The sequence below is a fragment of the Eubalaena glacialis genome, chromosome 11, assembly GCF_028564815.1.
Source record: "Eubalaena glacialis isolate mEubGla1 chromosome 11, mEubGla1.1.hap2.+ XY, whole genome shotgun sequence".
NCBI classification, from domain to species: domain Eukaryota; kingdom Metazoa; phylum Chordata; class Mammalia; order Artiodactyla; family Balaenidae; genus Eubalaena; species Eubalaena glacialis.
The window spans coordinates 18,043,410-18,062,220 of NC_083726.1; the positions used below are offsets into that span (position 1 = coordinate 18,043,410).

Here is an 18,811-nt window from a genome sequence, read left to right on the forward strand (position 1 = left end):
GGATGGCCCACACTCTCCCAATAAAAGCTGTTTTATTACAGGTGACTAAAAAACTGCCTGTTCAGTTTCTGATTTCAAACCTGTACTTCTATTTTTGAACAGCAAAATTATACAGAGAGCCCTACATACCGTAAAACCTTGGCTCTTAAAAAGATTCATGACCTACCTCTTCCATTTTCAAAATAATCTCTATTCCAGTACTTTGGCATAGACTCCCAATAATAAGTACTGTCTAATTAGACCTTCCAATCCCTAATCCCTAAATCCTTACAAGTTTGCAAGTGTAAATCCCAAAACCACTGTAGCTTGCACAGCCACACGCCCCCTTAAAAAGTGCTGCACGTCTGTAATGACACTGTATTGCTTTTTCTTTCTTTTTTTTTTTTTAATTAAGCACTTGGGAGAGTTCTCCCTGTGGGTTGTTATTTTATGGGGAAAAAAAGGAGATCAAAGGTGATGAGATACCCCAATGAGGAAACCAGCTCTGAGGATATTTACCAATGGATGTCAAGTGCCACTGGCTAGCAGAGAAAATGAAGGGGGCCCTCAGTTTTCTACCAAGCACAATGACCCCCAGAAGTGATTCTGAAAGCGAGAGATGGCTTCTTCTGTGGTGCAAGAGCTCTACAGTTAACCCATCCTCTCTCCCACAGCCCAGGAGTGGGGACTCAAAAGAGGCGGCCTTTTGATATGAAGATTACACAGGGCAGCATCTTTCAGGGAGACAAAGAGATCAGACCCCACACACAGCGCACAGGGCGAGCCTCTACGGGGCCTTAAAGCCTGGGGTCTTGGTTCCCAGGAGGAAGGGTCTGACTTCGGTCCAGCCTACACTGCTCACCTCCGGGGCAGCCCACAGCCGCAACCTGACGACCCCAGACAGACCCAAGAGCCCACACTGAAGCAAGAAATTCTCCGCCCTGCAACTATTTACACACTTTCCCTTTCTCCTGCCACTTCTCCCAGGGCCCTCCCAGGGTGAACGCAGGGCACCATTAGCAACTAACTGAGAGACTGAAACGTAACCTCCGTGGCCTCTGATTTCGGCAGGAGCAATGCAAACAGCAGAGTTTTCAATCCCGTCCCAGAGCGCTTTTAAGCTATTACTTACTTTGCACTTTAGACATTCATGAATAATCTTCTTCCACCCCTCCCCCATTAAATAATAATAATAGAAACTCTTTCAAAATGGCTCCAAGTTCACTTTGAGAAAGTGAGTTGAAAACCTCTGCCCCTCTAATGAAACGAGAGCTTCATTCAAACAACCCAATCGAAAAACGGGCGGAAGACCTAAATAGACATTTCTTCAAAGAAGAGAGTTTCATTCAATTGAACTTAAATTTCATCATCTGAAAAACAGGAGACCCTAAACCTTCTATAGCTCCCGGGTCCCAAGAATAAAATTCAAACTTCAGAGCCCTCCAGGTTGGTGGCCCACCCACCTCTCCAGCCTGGAGCTTCTTGTGTCCCCAGACATCGCTCTCCTTCCCACCCCACCCTGGTTCTGGCAGGTACCCTCACCTGAAGTGTCCGTTCTCTCCTCTTAAATCCCCCCAGCAAATCTCCAGTCATCCTCCAGGGCCCAGTGCAGAAACATCACCCCTCCTGTGAAGTCTTCCTCAACACCCCTCTCTAAATCAATCACCCCTCCCTTCCTTAGCTGTTTCTCTCTCTCTTTGTAACCCCAATCACATTTGGCCCCATCAGACAGTTAATCATGTGTGCTTCTGTCCACCTCGATAGAATGACTCTTCCTTGGACCAGTCTCTGCACGCAAACGTTTGCTTTAGAACCCATTTTAAACCAAATTTAAGCAGTTCCCTGAACCCCTCTGAGTTTCCACTACTTCATCTGTAGAATGAAGTTGACAGACTCTCTCTCTAGGTTACAGAGTTTGTTAGGCTCTCATTAGGACAGTCAAGCTTCAGATGGCGATTGATTAGCTAACAAGACTTTGAAGATGCCTTAGAGGCCTGAAATTACTTCAGCTATACATATGCGACTCCACAACGTGTATCTCTTATTTAACACCTAGAGTCCTAAGAGAATCAATAGTCTTCCCAAAGGGTACAGCTTAAACCCAGGAAGGAAAACATCCCCTTAAAAAAGGGGGGAAGGGGCAAAAAAAAAGAGAAAAACGTAAACAAAAAAACTTAAATCCATTGCATAGAAAGTTCTCCAACACTTCAGAGCTGCACTATTCAGTATGCAGCACTTGAAATGTGGTGAATCTGAATTGAGATGTGCTGTAAATGTAAAATATACACTGAGTTTCTGAAGACTTGGTACAAAAAAAGAAATGCAAAATATCTCAATGATTTTTAATATGTATTGCCTCTTAAAATACTACTTTGTTTGCTTGTTTATGGCTGCATTGGGTCTTCATTGCGGTGCGTGGTCTTCTCATTGCGGTGGCTTCTCTTGCTGCGGCGCACAGGCTCTAGAGCGCAGGCTCAGTAGTCATGGCGCGCGGGCTTGGTTGCTCCGCGGCACGTGGGATCTTCCCAGACCAGCAATCGATCCAGTGTCCCCTGCATTGGCGGGCGGATTCCTAACCACTGCGCCACCAGGGAAGTCCCAATACTACTTTAGATATTAATTTCACCTGTTACTTCTTACCTTTTTAATGCAACTACTAGAAAGTTTAGAGTGACATATGCAGCTAACAGCATCTTCTATTGGGCAGCGCTGCCCTAGCAGGGTACTCCGAGCTGAATCTGCAGATCCTGGCACACACTGCTTACAGCGTTATAATAACCGTATCTCTGAGAACTGTTCACTTTTTGGCTGTCTACATCTAACCAGGGTGTTAAGTGATTTGCTCTTTGCTCTCTTACCTGGCAGCTCATTGTAGAATCAAACTGGAAATCAAATCAGCAGTGAAATTGCTGAGAATTCCATACCTGCCATCCCAATAAAGGATTTTCTTCTTGGCCACCAATTACTATCAATGTATTCATCCTTTCAATCAATATTTACTAAGTGACTACTGCTATGGTCTAAATGTTTGTGTCCCCCCAAAATTCATACTGTGAAAACCTAATGCCCAAGGTGATAATATTAGGAGGCGTGGCCTTCAGGAGGTGGTTAGGTCATGAGGGCAGAGCTGTCATGAATGGGATTAGTGCCCTTCAAAAAGAGGCCCCAGACTGCTCCCTCACCCCTTCCGCCCTGTGGAGATACAATGAGAGGTCAAACGTCTGTTGTTTATAAGCCACCCAGTCTGTGGGATTTTGTTGCAGCAGCCCAAACAGAGTAAGACAACTACTATTACCAGGCTCTATTCTAGGTGCTGGGATACTGTGGCACACAAGACACGGCCTGCTCTTGACGAGCCAATACACCAGCGCACATAATGACAGAGGCGTGCACATAGGAAGTACCCTGAGACAGAGGGCAAGGACACCCATCCGCTTACCTGGCCAAGAGGAGATGGATGTTGGTTTCACACAGGAGGTAACATATGAACTGGAATTTTACCTCAAGACACAACCAAGTTGAAGAGAGGTGAGTGTCATCTGAACACAGGTGATAGCACTGGCCCCAAGAGGGGATGTGCTCACCCAGGATAGAGTATAGGTAAGAAGAGAAGGGGCTATCACTGAATGCCCCACAGAGAATCTACAGCTGTGCTTAAGGCCCTTATAAAATAATTACTTCTTGACCTAATTAGCTAAAACCAAGAACATGTAGATGAGATACACTGGTGAGGTGAAGAGAACAGTCTCCAGTGTCAGTTAGACCTAAGCCAGGATCTTGTCCCAACTTTCCAGCTCTACGACCTCAGGCAAGCTTCTTAACCTCTCGAAGCCTCAGTTTCCTCATCTGTACAATGGGATTGGTAAACGCCCATCTCACCAGGTTGTGGTGAAGAGTAAATGTGATTATCCAAGTACAGCAGTTGGCATACTGTCTGATACATAGTATCACTAAGTGATCATCCCATTAGTGTTATTTTTAGTAAAGCATCAGCAACATACGGAATCTAAATAAGGATTTCCCAACTACTGATATTTTGGGCTGGAGTATTCCTTGTGGGAGGCTGCGCTGTGTGTTATAGGATGTTTAGCAGCATCCCTGGCCTCTACCCACTAGATGCCAGTAGGACCCACCTCCCCAGCTGTGACAACCAAATTGTCTCCAGACACTGCCGAATGTCCCTGCGCTGGGGAGGAGAAGGGAGCAAAACTGTCCCCGGTTGAGAACCACTGGTCTAAATCAGTTAGATGAGGTGGGAAGTTCATCCGGAGCGCCACGTGCTTAAAAAGATAAAGTTCTTGTAAAGAACTGGGAGCACTGACAGACTCCCACCCTCCCTTAAGCACTAAGCCCAGCAGGAACTGTCTGAGGGGCCAGAGGCGGAGTGGAAGAGCATCAGATAGGCCCTTTGTCTCAGGCTGAAGAACCCTGGGCCTCGCGCAGATCAGGATTACAGTCTTTCGACTAAATTTCAGTACCTGCTCTGGTGATGACGGGCAGAAATGGGCCTCTGCCCCTGCTACGAGTGCCAGCCAGCAGAGGAAGCCCCACCAGGCCTGCAGTTAACAGGGGGGGGGTGACTGGCCCCTGTGCAAGAAGAACTCAGAAAGTCCTCCTCCGCACACCACAGGCTCGAATGTGGAGACCAAGGCCAATCGGTCCTGGCCTGTGCAATGCACCCAACCACGGCTCCTGTAAGGGCTGCCGTTCCTCAATGGCTATTCTTCTGAAACGACTTTCATCCTCCTCAGAGCTCCGCTGCAGAAATGGCACTGACGGGTGCCCTGTGTTGTACTTTTTCAAGTGTCACTTCTTAAAGCTAACGAGAACCTGAGGGGTAATTTATGTGCATAATTGGGGGGAAAACCTATGTCCTTTGCATTCAGCATGGAACCGCAAGCTGATTTTTCACCAGGTAAACTCAGCTTTTGCAAAACACTACACAGAGGCACAGCTAAGCTTTGGCCTTGGCATGGGAGGTGCGACAGCACAGCAGACGGAGGGTCAGGGCATCCAGAAAGACGATATCATAGGAGTCTAGACAGAGGACCCTTTTGGTAAACCTCACAGGGTAGGTCACACCCACGAAATGGATAAACATTACACATTTTGCTCAGGATTCCAGCAGAATGAAACACAACAGCGTTGTTGTCAACACAAAGATTAAAATCTTGGAATGAGGAAACACAGTGCATTTATTTTAACAATATGCATACACTGTTTTTGCGTCCATTTTCAATGTATTTTCACATCTCATTTCTCATTTAATCCTCACCACTACCGCGGAAGAGATAATATTACTACCTTCCCTTGGCAAACGAGGAGAGCAAATCTCTTGCGTTTGTGACTTGTATTCAATCAATTATTAAGCCCCTACAATAAGCCGGGCACCCTCCCAAGTCATCGAGTATGGCCAGGTACTACACCAGATGTCGCTGAAACGTGTAGGGTCTTGAGGTATTTCTCCAGGATGAGTATCATTGGCCCTTGGTTAGCATGACTATCTGATGGGCACAAAGATCCTACCCTGTGCGAAATGTCTAGCATCCTTGGCCCTGCCCACTAAATTGATGTCCTCAATCCTTGGGACAAACAAGCACGGCAAGACACATTTCCAAATGTGGGGGGCAGGGGGGAGCCCCCAACTGAGAGCCCCTACTAGACATTCAGAGCAACAGTCAGACAGCCATGGTTTAACTCTCGTGTCATCAGTTCCTCTCTGTGTGACCTCAGTCTCCCCACCTCGCCTTGTAAAATGGTGATTATAATAGGTGAACCTTGTAAGATTCCTGTAAGGAATAATACATGTTAAGCACCTGACCCATGTCAGCCTCCAGGAAATAATACCCAATAAATATCTGAATTTCTTTATCAGCTCATCCCCCTTATACCCTCATCTCCTTCGACCTTAAAACCCCCTTCTCAGGGAGCCTTCCCTGACCCCTCCATTTAAAAGTGCAGTCCCCTCCCTGCTTCCATGTCACATCCTCCTTCCCGGCTTTATTTTTTCTCTGCAGCACTTGTCACCATCAAACACACTCTATGGTTTAAACATGCATTTGTTTATGTCTCCGTCCATTGAAGGTACCATGAGGACATGAACCATGTCTGTTTGGGTCCCTGCTGTATCTCCAGCACCGAGCACAGAGCCTAACTCTTAACAAGCATTCAACAAAAATACCTTGAGTGATGTCGAATGGATACAGTGGATAGCCAGGGCCTGAATGCTGGTCCTGGGCTGCAAATTCTGTGCTTTTTTCCACCATAGTGAACGATCACGAACAATAGTATTGAAGGTAAAATATGTCTACTGTTAAGAAATGTAAAGTGTTACAACACTACCTTAGAGGGGCCTTTGTGTTTTCCCTCTTCTGGGATCCTGTGAAGTTAACAGTTTCTAACAGAAACCCATCCACCAGCCTATTGCACTGGTGTTGCCTTTGTGGGTTTTTTTCACAAGGCTTTTAAGATAAGCACTCAAGCCAGAGATTGATTAGGATTTCAACGCTTACATTACCGAGTTTCTTTATTTCTATCCATACCTATCTGAGTGGGACCTGAACTCCAGTGATATTGGAAATATCATTCCTGCCCATACTATGTATCCAAAGCCGAACTCGGACTCACCACTGCCAGAACAAGCTCCGGGTGAACACTGTACTTTTACCCAAACTTGACTGTGGCAGGTCTGACAATCAGCAACTTTATTCAAGACCAGTTTACACCTGGGGTCCCAAAGTCCAGTGGACATTCGATCTAGCGCAAAGGGGCCTGGGAAGGAAACATCAGGCCTTCCATTTTCATTGACTCTAGAAAAAGAAATTTAATGTTAAAAATATGAATTCATGTTAAATGTTAATCAAAACAAACACCCCCATCTAACCTGTCATACCAAGTTACATGCCATTTATAAAACTCAGGCATCCTGAGGAGGGAGACGGAGGAAGGACAAAGGAACTCAGTCACCCCACTGCTCTCAGCATATTTCGATGGATCACCATTTACAACTGAATCGTAAGTAGATTTACAGATTATATTATCTACTTTCACCTAAACTAATCCTCATAAAATGGAATAGAGGCTTAAAGAGATCCCAGTCAAGAAACTACAGCCTGGAGGGCATTCCCTGGCAGTCCAGTGGTTACGACGCAGTGCTTTCACTGCCGGGGCGCAGGTTCAATCCCTGATCAGGGAACTAAGATCCCACAAGCCGCTCGGCGTGGCCAAATTAAAAAAGAAAAGAAAGAAAGAAAGAAACTGCAGCTTGGAGATAATACTCATAATGCACGCACACGGGAAAATGGCATTCCTCTCTCTCCCAGAGTCTTGTATGCCAATATCACAAGGCAAAAAGGATGAGAGACTTGGAGTTGACTGGGAGTTAGATAACAGAATTTCCCAGATGGTAATGAACATGTGGATTTACGATCACTATTGTCAGAAACTTATAAATATCCTTATCCTACATATTTAGATAATGGGAGTGATATGTATACGCTTGCTATAAACAAAATATGTGGGGGATGGCTGCTCACATATGTTTTACCAATAGGGTGTGGTGAGTACTCTGGATGTCGGCTCACCATCCATTCCACCCCCTTCTAGAAGGTCTTTCTATACCGCAGAGGCTATTGATTTAAAAGCTGTGTTTCCCAGGCTTCCTTGAAGCTAGGGTTCTGAATGTGAGTCTGACTCCCCCAAATAGAAGCACTCACTTCAGATTTAGAAAGAGGCCACCTTCCTGCCTTTTGGGTTGTTTTCACCCTCCCGGTGACGGGGATGTGAGGGTTTTTTCTACAACAGCATGGAAGGCACCACTCTCTGGCTTTCTGGGTGTCGAGAGGTGGCTGCAGTGGGGAAGCACCCCGATTCTGGAATTGAGCTTTCTGATCCCAGGTTCTCAGTGTCATTAGTTTGTTCTTGGATTCAGTAGTTCCAAAGACAGTCTCAGAGGTGGTAGCACACTTAGTGGGTCAGTTTTTTTGAGCAGCCGTGCCAATATATGTTTGCCTATATGTTATTACATATACTACTATTATTAGCTGAGACTCATTCATGGAGGTCCAGCCGACAGCCCTATGTCTCCAGCCTTCCCAACAATTTGGTAAGGACCAGATTCCCTCCATTAAATACTTTTCTGCTTAAAATACCTAGACCGCTTTCTAGTTCCTGCCCCGAAGCCTGACTGAATCCTAGCAAACCAGGAGCAAAGAGGTTTGGGAGACAAATAAAACAAGACCGCACCAGAAGCTATTTGGATACAGCAAACCAACCTGGCTCTTCCCTCTGGGCTGTATGCATATTTGTGAGGTGGGCAAGGGGGCAGAAGAGACGTCTTTGCCAATCACTTATTTACTCTTTAAATGTTTCCTAAGCACCTCTGGGCCGACCTTAGAGGCTATAAAGAGGAACCTGGTAGAGGTTCCTCAAAATGTGGAGATGTACAAGTAAACAAATAACTACTACCCATTTCTAAAAGGGCTAGAGAAGAGAAATGACGAAGGCGATGGGCGTTCAGTGGCCTCGAAAGAAAGTAAAAATCCACATCAGTGACATTTTCCTCAAGAAACATCACGAGGTCTATTTCTCTGTGAACTTCCAGGTTTGAGTCCCACATTAAATAACTCACTCTCCCACGTCCCCATTCTGACTCTTACCAACCTCATCAGTTAACCAGAGAGAGATGCTAACTGCAAGCCCTGAGGCTCTGAAAATAGGTGCAAATTTCCCAGGCACAGCAGAAAAGACTCAAAGGCCTGCACGCCAGCAAAGCCTGTATGAAGCAGGTGATCAGGGCTAATCAGGTACCTCCAGGCCCTCAGTTGCAGCCTGAGTGCCATTTTTCATCACCTTACTGAGGTTATGGAGTGCACCATGGTTTACAAAAAGTACTTTCACGATTTACAGAGGTGGGTCCGAAGCCATCAACTGTAAGACATTGCCACGTTATGTTTCTCCAAGAAAAAAAAAGGCTCTCCATTAAAGGTCAGCACAGTACTAAGATACTATCAATTACAACACATCAAATTTCATAAAAAGGAAAAAGTGGGAAAACAAATGAGTGTTTTAGAATTGATAAAACATAATAATTCATAGGGTTAGGCAGAGAGGGGAATGCCCACAGTAGGACCTGGGTCTTTCACTCCCAAGTCATCAATCCATTCAATCTCTACTTTTCCTGAGTGCTTCCATAAGTCAGGGGCTGTTGATGGCTGTTCTTATCTATGAATGCCGTGGATCACACCCTGAACATTTTAAGAATTTCCCAACACAGGCTCAGTTAAAATTCCTGTCAAATCTTTTTTTTTTTTTTTTTTTTCTGATTTGTACATTACTACTTTAAAAAATTGACAACGGGGTGGTCTAGTTTGTGGTGGGGGGGCGTTGTGGAGGGGAAGTGGGATTTACATGGTAACCACTTCACCTAAGTGCACCCAAGTGCTGCTGAAGATAAACACAGAAGAGCAAGCAAGAGGCCTCGGGGCTTCCCTGGTGGCGCAGTGGTTAGGAATCCGCCTGCCAATACAGGGGACACGGGTTCGAGCCCTGGTCTGGGAAGATCCCACATGCCGCGGAGCAGCTGGGCCTGTGAGCCACAACGTGTGCGCGTCTGGAGCCTGTGCTCCGCAACAAGAGAGGCCGCGATAGTGAAAGGCCCGCGCATCGCAATGAAGAGTGGCCCCCGCTTGCCGCAACTAGAGAAAGCCCTCGCACAGAAACGAAGACCCAACACAGCCAAAAATAAATAAATAAATTAATTTAAAAAAAAAAAGAGGCCTCAGTTCATCCACCCCTGTTGTGCCCCCTCCCCCAAGAGTCCTCGGCCCGAACTCTTCCAGGGCTTCCCATCCTGTCCCCAGTCACGGCCAAGGCCCACACAATCTCTCTCCACCTCCTAGCCTTAGCTTCTTCCTCCCTCTGCTCCAGACACTCAGAGCTGCCTGTCAGGCACGGTCCTGCCACAGGGCACAGACCTGTGCTGCTCTCTGCCCGGAACATTCTGCCTGGGACTGGGCGGACACGTGGTCAGCTCCTTCACTTCCTTCCGGTCTCTGTGGTCCAGTCGTCTTGTCAGCGACATCCCGTAACGACCTCTGTATTAAATTGCAAGCCTGGCCTCTCACATCCCTCATTCATCTCCCCTGCTTTGTTTTTCTCTCTTCACACCATCTGACGTGGCACCTATGTGACTTCTGCATTTCCTTAAAACCTGCCTATCCCACTAGAATGTAAGTTTCATGAGGGCAAAAATAATGTTTCATTGCATCCCCAGTGCCTAGAACAATACCCCACACAGAGTAGAGGAGAGACAGAGAGAAAGAGCGAGCAACTCCACTCTCACTTTCTGATCAATCACATCTGGTGTGAGATGCATCAAATTACAAATTCTAGGAATTTTTAATGGACAGATCAGATTATTCAATGATCTCAGAGGCAGAACTGCCTCCCTCTTCACCTGTGATAAAGATGGGGTCTCAAAAGTCAAGAGAAGAAAAACTAAAAAGTGAAAATGAGTATGTAAAACAACTTCTGTTTTGTCTCAGACTCTGACCTTACAAGCAGCCGTGACTTTCATGAAAGTCTTTCCACTCACCGTCCCCAGATTAAGAAGAGCTTTGTCCTTTTGGTGGCTTTAAGGGAAAGGGTGGTACCCATGCTTGTAAGCCTTTGATTTCCTGTTTTTAAATGGCTGTTGCCCACAGAGCTCGTCATAAGCAAAATGACTTTTCATCCAGATAAATACAAACAGCAGCCTCTGCTGGAGGGTGGATTCTCCCACCCCTCAGCCATCAGAAATACCCCAACCGCTCTTTTTCTGGTGCCCAATCACCACTTTTATTTCAGAGGCAACGAAATGAGGACTCCTGGACAGCGGCTATAACTGTGGAAGGAAACTGCCTAAGTGTATCTGTCTTATCTTTGTGCAACTATGAAATTCCCCATTGAGGTGCAAACATTTAAACCACCAAGGGGAGACCCCATGCTAGAAACATCTTATCTTTCAGTCATTTAATGCTGTTTCCAGGATTTAAAACAGTGTCATATTTGAGACCTTCTTGACATCTTTTCAAAGGATAAAGATGTCAGATATAAAAGAACAGTCCCTATGAACTGGTATAACTCCAAATTCATTTCATGTATCAGCAAAAAGATTCTTTAAAATTAAATACATGCAGGGGGAAAAAAGAAAAAAAAAAGGCATGATACCAGACTGACATCCTGCAAAGGGGTGGGGATGGAAGGTGAGAGGTATATGCAACTCTATAAATTTAAAAGTTTGTGGTTAAATTTTCTGTCTTTAAACTTAATAACTGGTCACCATAATGACCATAATGATGTATTTGTCTAAAATACATATTATCTATCAAACAAGGTACAAAATCCAGGATGTGATCTCAAATTTTTTTAATATATATATTCTATAATATACAGAAGAAAAGTACCCATTGCCTCTGGGTCATAGATTAATGGATGATTGTTTTTCTTCTGTACTTCCTAAATTTTCTCAAATGAGCACATATTACGTTTATAATTAAATTAAAATTATAACCCAAGAGCATTTCACATCCAATCTAATCAAGTGAACTACAAAGGGGTAACCCAAGAACTCTTTAAATAAAGGGTATAATCTTTCAATACATTCAAGCAAGGCAAAGAAATCCCAAGCGACAATGAAAGTAAACATATCGCAAAAGGAAAAAAAAAAAGAGAGAGAGGAAGAGCAAGAGAGAAAAAAAGGCTTTCTCCCCAGGTTTCTCTCCTATGAACAGGAGCTTTCAAACAAAACCACAACCCTACAGAGTAACACAAAGGGAAGGTTCAGAGGAGCTGCCTTCACACACTCAGCACAAATGCAGCCTGGCGGCCTCTCAGCTCTGCCCGGCCCGACACAGCTCCATCAGAGGCCAGCCATCTGGGGCAGGTATGGTCTCGGCAGGTATGCGAGCCACGTCAATGCTCGGGAGGCACTTTCACAGGACATGATCGCTGATGGAGTCAAACCTGTGCAGAAACCACAGGCATGGAGCTCCATTCTCACCGACATCAGGAGTGGTTCACGCCCACAGAAGGTGTCCCCTGCAGATAGGTTTCTACAGGTCAGTGGCTAAATGAGGCCAAGCCTCCCCAGTACCCAGGACATCCAAGCAGTGTCTCACTGCCTCACACTTCAGGGCAGCAAATCTAGGCCATGGGGAATGCTCCTGTCTGGCGCATGATGAGCTTAAACCTGATCCATGACTCGGGGGATCTCAGAGGCCAGGAGGGCAGAGAAGTGTCCAGACCTTGTCCCCGGTGTTCCACACTCCTCCTAGAGAGCCAGACTTACTGACTAGGTATTCTTGGCAAGGTTTAATGTAACCTTCCCAGAAACTGGAGAAGCAGGTCTCCTAGAGTCTAGCCACTTCATGCATTCATCCAGCAAATATTTTATTGAGAAACTACTATGTACCAGGCACTGTGCCAAACACTGTGGTTAGAATGGGGTCTAAAACCCAGTCCCTGCCCTAAGACTATTAACTAAGAGTGTCAAAGCTCTAAAGAAAACTGCCTTTACTGACAAGGCCCACTTCTGCTGAACCCTCCAACCAAATTAAAGATCAATTACTCAAGTTTATATATTAGAAAAGTACAAAAGACAATGAACCCTAGATTAGACTCAGAGGGAGAGACAGCCAGTGCCACCCCCCACCCCACCCCGCCAGCTGTCTCCTTTTATTCTTTCTCTCCCTCCTCACACATTCCAGGTATTCTCTAGCCATCAACGAAGCCAGGAATCCATTTCTTTTTTGAATACTACTTTTCTATTTCAGATAGAAATAGAAATAGCCCTCCTGCCAGAGGGCTCCAAATTTTTAGCAACACAATCTGTGCCATGCTGTGGTCCCTTCTGCCTCTCCCTGGGTGATCTGGAGAAACAGAAACTGCAGAGCCAGGCTAAAGGATCAGCTATCATTACCCTAAATCCTTCGGAGAACCAAAGATCAGCTAACTTTTAAGGAAATTCAAAGCAGTAGGAAAAAGATATAGCATCAGCTGTCATCAACAGTGTAGTTTAATAAAATGGGGGGGGGTAAATGTTTAATATGAATTTCAAAGCATATTTTTAATGTCCCATTGACATTGACATGGAGTTTTCATGGAACCATATGTAATTCAAAATAAGGAAAACCTTTCGGGACTTCCCTGGCGGTCCCCTGGTTAAGATTCCACGCTTCCACTGCAGGGGGCGCAGGTTCGATCCCTGGTTGGGGAACTAAGATCCCACACGCCTGTCGCGTGGCCATAAAAAAAAAGGAATAAGGAAGACCTTTCAATTGAATTACCTGCAGTTCTACATTCAATAGCATGTATTGAAAGTAGTCTTTGCTATGGACTGGGGGAAAGTATCAGAAGAACATGTTCATATAGACACAAATAATCAACAAATGCTATTTTTTGGGGAGGAAGTGGGACCCGGAAGGGAAGCCAAGGTTGAGAGCAGAGGATCAAAGACAGAGGATCCTTATCAGCATAGGCTTGGAAAAGGTTCTGTCCCTGGTTCCAAAAGGCCAGACTGAAAGGAGCTAACACCACTGCTTTCAAGTCAACTTAATGTTCCAATTGGAGCTGGAAATTTTCACAAAGTGCAAATTACAAGTTGGAAATTTCTTCCTGGTATCTCTGGCTAGACGGTTATTTCCTAATTCTCACAGAGGATAAGAAAAGCCCAGGATGCATGAAAACCATGGATAGTAGCAGTCTTTCTAGTTAGCATCTCACCGGACAACTAACAGGTACAGAGAAGTTAAAGTACATTCCTGCCGGAGACTAATATTCATCCCTGTTCCAGGCATTTCTGCAGAGAATTACCTGGCATGTTCGGTCCAGGCAAAACTTTAAGTGGCCTAAACACATCTGTAGTGTCTAGACCAAATCATTCGGCCCTTTGTTTAAACTGCTGGAGCTCCAGTGTATTTGTACACCACCCAGTCCCCAGCCCCCGCCCCGGGGGAGTCTGGCCCGGGATGGCACTGTCTGTCTGGTCCTGCCCATCGCAGCCATCGCCTGGCGGCCGGCAGGGAAGCCAGGTCCATTTTTAAATTCCCTTAGAAGTTTCACAACCACCGGTTTGGGTGAGGAGACAAACACCGCTGTAGTTTGCTGACATGAAACTAAAAATACCCAGCTGCAAACAAAAGCCACCCTTTACAAGGCTGGCTTGGTGTCCTGAGGTTACATGTGGTAGTGCCAGGCCATATGACCATATTCTTGGCAAAGTGGCCGCCTTAACTACTGCTCCAGGCCCAGCGGGGCAGAGGGGCCATTCTGCCCTGAGCTGTCAAGGAATCCCACACCGGGCAGCCCTGCCTGTTTGACGGAAAGAACAGCTTTATGCCGTCGACCCAAATGCAGGCTAGATGAATTCGGGGCTGCGTCTGGGTTAGATACACACTTAAAGGAGAATGCGGGAGGCAAAAAGAAAACACCAACCCTACAGCCCTGGAAGGAAATGTGTTTGCACCTCCCTCCTTGCAATTATAAAAGCAAGTTACTGCTGTGACTATACTGAGAAAGGCAACTCGGAGGCGTGAAAAATGGATCTGGGAGCCGATGTGGCCCAGTGGGGGCCTGCTGGGGTGGAGGACCATGGCTCCACGGGGAGACTCCCGTTGCCCCGGAAGCTTCTTTGTAAGGTTTTACCTGCTGGGGTCCAGAGCGGAGCTGCGAACCCGGGGCCGCCACGGTCGAGGTCGTCCCTCCCTCCCCAGGTCTCAAACTTTCCTTCGCGCCCCTCGGAAGGGGCAAGCCTTGTCCCTCCCCGAGTCCAGATTTCAGGTGTGGAACTTGTCTAAGCCACCGGGGACTGCGGGGAGGGGGCTCATTCCCACACGGCCCGGCGGGCCCGGGGGGGCTCGGAACGCAGGAGGGGGGGGATGCAACCTGACGGTCAGCCCAGGACCCGGCCAAAGTTTCCTCCCAAACTGCGGTGGCGCGCGCGACCCAGGAGCTCTGAGTCCCCCAGCACAGGGTCGGGAGCGGGGTTGCGGGGAGGGAGCAGGCCCCGGGGCACAAGCCGCAAGGTCAATGCGGAGCCGGAGCCGAACCCCGGGGCAAACAGCTGGCGCCGGACCCCATCCGCAGCCTGGTGGAGGGGCAGTGCCGGGCACCCAACCTCTCCCTACACCTGCTCAGCGCGGTGCCGAGCCCCGGACACGTGGGAGCCTAGCCCCGGGCTCCCCAGCTCGCGGAGGAGACTGGCAACCTCGCCGGGGCGCGCACCCTTCGCCCCTGGCCCCCCAACCAGGAAGAGGCAGCGCGCTGGGGCGCCGGGCGGCTGGCTCCCGGCGCCACTTTCATCCTCGGACCTCGGCAGAAGCCGGGAGGGAGTTTCGTTCTCTTCAAACCCACCCTCCACCCTCAGCAGCTTCCCACAACCTCTACCTTGCCCTGCTACCTCGCAGACAGACCGACAAGAGACACAAAGAAGAAAACAAAACAAAACAAAACTACCGCCCCTCGGGTCTCATCCTCCAGCCTGGAGCCGGGAGGAAGAAGAAGAGAGAGCACATCTTTCCTCCTCCTCCCCATCCCGACTCGGGTATCCGGGCGGACTCGGTCAGCAAGGAACCCCGAGGTGGCCCATAGAGAAGAGGTAAGGTTGGAAGAGACAGAAGCCAGGCGGAGCGAGCGAGGGAGCAAAAGCGCGAGAGAGCAGAAAATATCCAACAAAACCACGCTAACGCGCCCCCTACCTGGGTGCAACATACTTTGGAAATAGAAGATAACCAGGATAAAGGATCCCAAGCAAGTGGCCAGCACCATCCGGCAAATTCTGTTCATCCTCATCACTTCCAGCAGCCCCGGCTTCATGGCTTTGTCCTGGCTGCGGGGACCCGGGCGTCCGGGAGGCGCGCCCGGAGCGCAGGAGCGGGAAACCCGCCGCGCGGAGCGGAGCCCGGGAGGCGCAGGGCAGGGCTGGGCAGGGTTCGCAGGGAGGATAGGGTTGGCTTCGCGGCCGCTCTCGGAGCCCCCAGCCCCGGGCAGGGGTGTGGAAGGCGCCGGAGTTGCTCTGGAAGTGCTGAGATGCGTGGACCCGCCGGCTGCGCGCTCTTGCTCCTCCCGCGGCTCCTCCTCGCCTCTCCGCCGCCGCCTCCGCCCCCGCCAGCGGCCGCCGCTGCCTCCTCGCGGGCCGGGCGGCTGCGGGTCGAGCGGTGGTGGTGCCGCCGCCGCTGCCGCTTTTCTGGCCGCTGTGGCTGTCGGACGGGCCCCCTCCCTCCTCTCCAAAGGCTACTTCATTGCGCTCCAAAGATCCACATATTCCGGGGCTGGGTTTTACCAAATGCAACTCACAGCCCCCGGCGAGGGGAGGGCGCCTGCGGAGAGCCGGGCGGAGGGAGGGACCCGAGCGCCGGGGCGGAGCGTCGCGCTCCCCCCGCCCCTACCAGGGATTTGGTCGCGTCCAGCTGTTTCCCGGGGAGCGCGGAGTGCGCGCCGCGCTCCCGCAGGGTCCCAAAAGCCCTCAGTCCCGCGCCGGGCCGGCCGCAGTCTGGAGGTTGTGTGTCAGCGTTTCTATGACAAAACCGGGAGGAAAAAAATACGAATAAAATCGCCTCGGTGCTGCCACCCCCTCCTGCCGGCCTGTGAAGAGGGAGGTGGCTGGTTGCGGGTCGGCCACTGGAAGCGCGAAGGGGTCTGGCGGTACGCGATTATTTAAAATCCCTGGGCAGGGTAGCCGGGAAGTTGTCCCCAGCCCCCAGGGAGCGAGTGCCCTTTTCCCAAGTCTCAGAATAGGGCGGTTTTGGGGGGTTTTTTGTTTTGTTTTTTGGGGTTTTGTTTGTTTGTTTGGTTTGGTTTTTTCTTTCCAACGACAGCCCACCACGAGCGACGTTTTGGAAAGGGATTAAAGACGTCTGACTTCAGGTCAAGGTTAGGAAAACTGCGTAATTCTCAGGGGTCAGGAGACAGCTGAGCTTTCCCCGAGATTTATGCAGTCTGACACTCACCCCACCTCAACAGGGAAAAAGGGGTTTTGTGGATTTTCGAAGTCTGATTTCCCAAAGGGTAGAGCTCCCTCCAAATCCTCCAAAGGGCAGAGTCTTAGCAGGGTGGATGGGAGAGGATGCCCCCACTAAGTCACTCCTCCCAGTACAACCAACTGCTGGAAAAAACCAAGCCCGCCTTAGCGTTGGCAGGTAAATGGAAAGATGGCGTTGCTTTCTTGTGTTGAGTGAAGTGACTTAAAAATTCCAGTTCCATGTGTTTAGATTGTTTAGCAGTCAAACTGGATGCAGGTAAACAGTGCAGAGATCAACTGTCTCACCTACCTAGTACTAGCTGGAGAAAATCGGTTCCTATAGTCCACTTATCAAACTACCTAGAATGGAAGATCTAAAGGGTTATTTAAATTCCAACAATAATATATAACAGGAAAAAAAGTTACTGTAAAGACTACAATAAGTTTTGCGCATATTATCAGATCTTTACTACTATTAACGCAATTAGTGATGAAATAAGATAATGGGTCTTTCTATACCTCTCACACAGCAGGCATTTGATACTTATTGAATCTGAATGTAATGGGCCTTATCCTCCTCTCAATACATCAGAGACACAATTTGCAAACAGATACATGCAGCAAAAACCACCTCAACAACCTCGGTTCGCTTCCCCGCAAAGTCTTCCTCCAGCAGTTGCTAAGCAGGGAAAGTAACAAAGTCAGCAGCCTTGCCTTTGATTACAGAAGATAATCAATTAGAGCACGATATTTATGTAGCCGGTTTGTACTGTATTAATTTGCGCTCACTTGTGAATGAGCTGCTTACTAAAGGCAGCCGAGCTGAACAAGATCCAGTACAAAGTCATTCTCCAGTGATTCCCCACCATGGGAGATCAGGGATGGGAGCTGCCCTTACCCACCCACCTGCCCATCCTTGACCAAGGCAGGGATTCCCCGCAGGGAGCACGACTAGATGGGCACTTGCAGTGTTTGGCCTAGAACAGCAGGCTCTCATTTAACTCCTAGTTTTATAGAGCAGGCTGGGATTTGCTCCCAGGTCACCCAACTGGTCCCTCGCCTGCCAGGGCAGAGACCACACTGTACCTGGACGAAAGCCTGGACACGCATAAGGCAGTCTGGGAAGTCTCAGGGCCAAGGGAGAGGTCAGAAGCCTAATCCCTGGTGGGTCATGGTGAGTTGAGTTGTCCCACCTGGTGAGGAAGGATGGTGAACCATGCCCAGCATACATTTCTGCATTCTCACAGTCAGGAATGGGCCCAAACATACAGTGAGGGATAAGGTTCTGACAGGTGAACTACCACCTCTTCCAAGAAGCCTTCCCTGATTTCTCACCAGAAGTGGCCTCTTTCCTCCTCTGTGTTCTGAGCACTAGGTCCAAACCCCTCCTGGGTCACTGTACCTACTAAGCTGAGTTTTATTCATCTCTGTTTCTCTCTAGTGCTCAGCAGAGCGACTGGCACCTGGTAGGTAAAAATAAATCTGAGATGGAGAGGTGATGCCTTCTTGGGCTAGGAAGTTAAATTAGATCCCCTCTAAAATCTATGGTCACGGTCAGTGGTAGTAGTCTGCGATTCTGTTGTTCTGTGCCCCTTAGGGGTGAGAGAAAAGTTCTATTTCTTGTCTCCTCATCACACAGTAATAAACTTCCCAACCACAAGTACAGTCATTGCTTTCTTTCCATTCTTATCCTAACAAAACTTTGTTGTATCTTTTATGCATGCTACATGGTAAATATCGACCAGATAAAGGACAGTGTTGACTGATAAGACTGAGGAGAAAGGAGATTTGATATTTTGAATTTTGAAGAGCGGTAAATGGAAGGCTGCCTCTCAA

The 18,811-nt window shown here is 48.1% G+C and overlaps 1 protein-coding gene across 2 annotated transcripts in view; it reads right to left on the bottom strand.

Annotated features, from left to right (window-relative positions):
* CHST11 (carbohydrate sulfotransferase 11) overlaps window positions 1-16,203 on the bottom strand; it is a 271,589-nt gene extending 255,386 nt beyond the window's left edge. The window contains exon 1 of one of the 2 annotated variants that reach the window (XM_061205219.1): window positions 15,729-16,203. In XM_061205219.1, coding sequence (XP_061061202.1) covers window positions 15,729-15,831 — 103 coding nt within the window. In that variant the 5' untranslated portion in view covers window positions 15,832-16,203. Of the gene's footprint in view, window positions 1-15,713 lie in introns of both variants that reach the window. The other variant, XM_061205218.1, reaches the window with a different exon arrangement.
* Window positions 16,204-18,811: the final 2,608 nt, after the last annotated feature.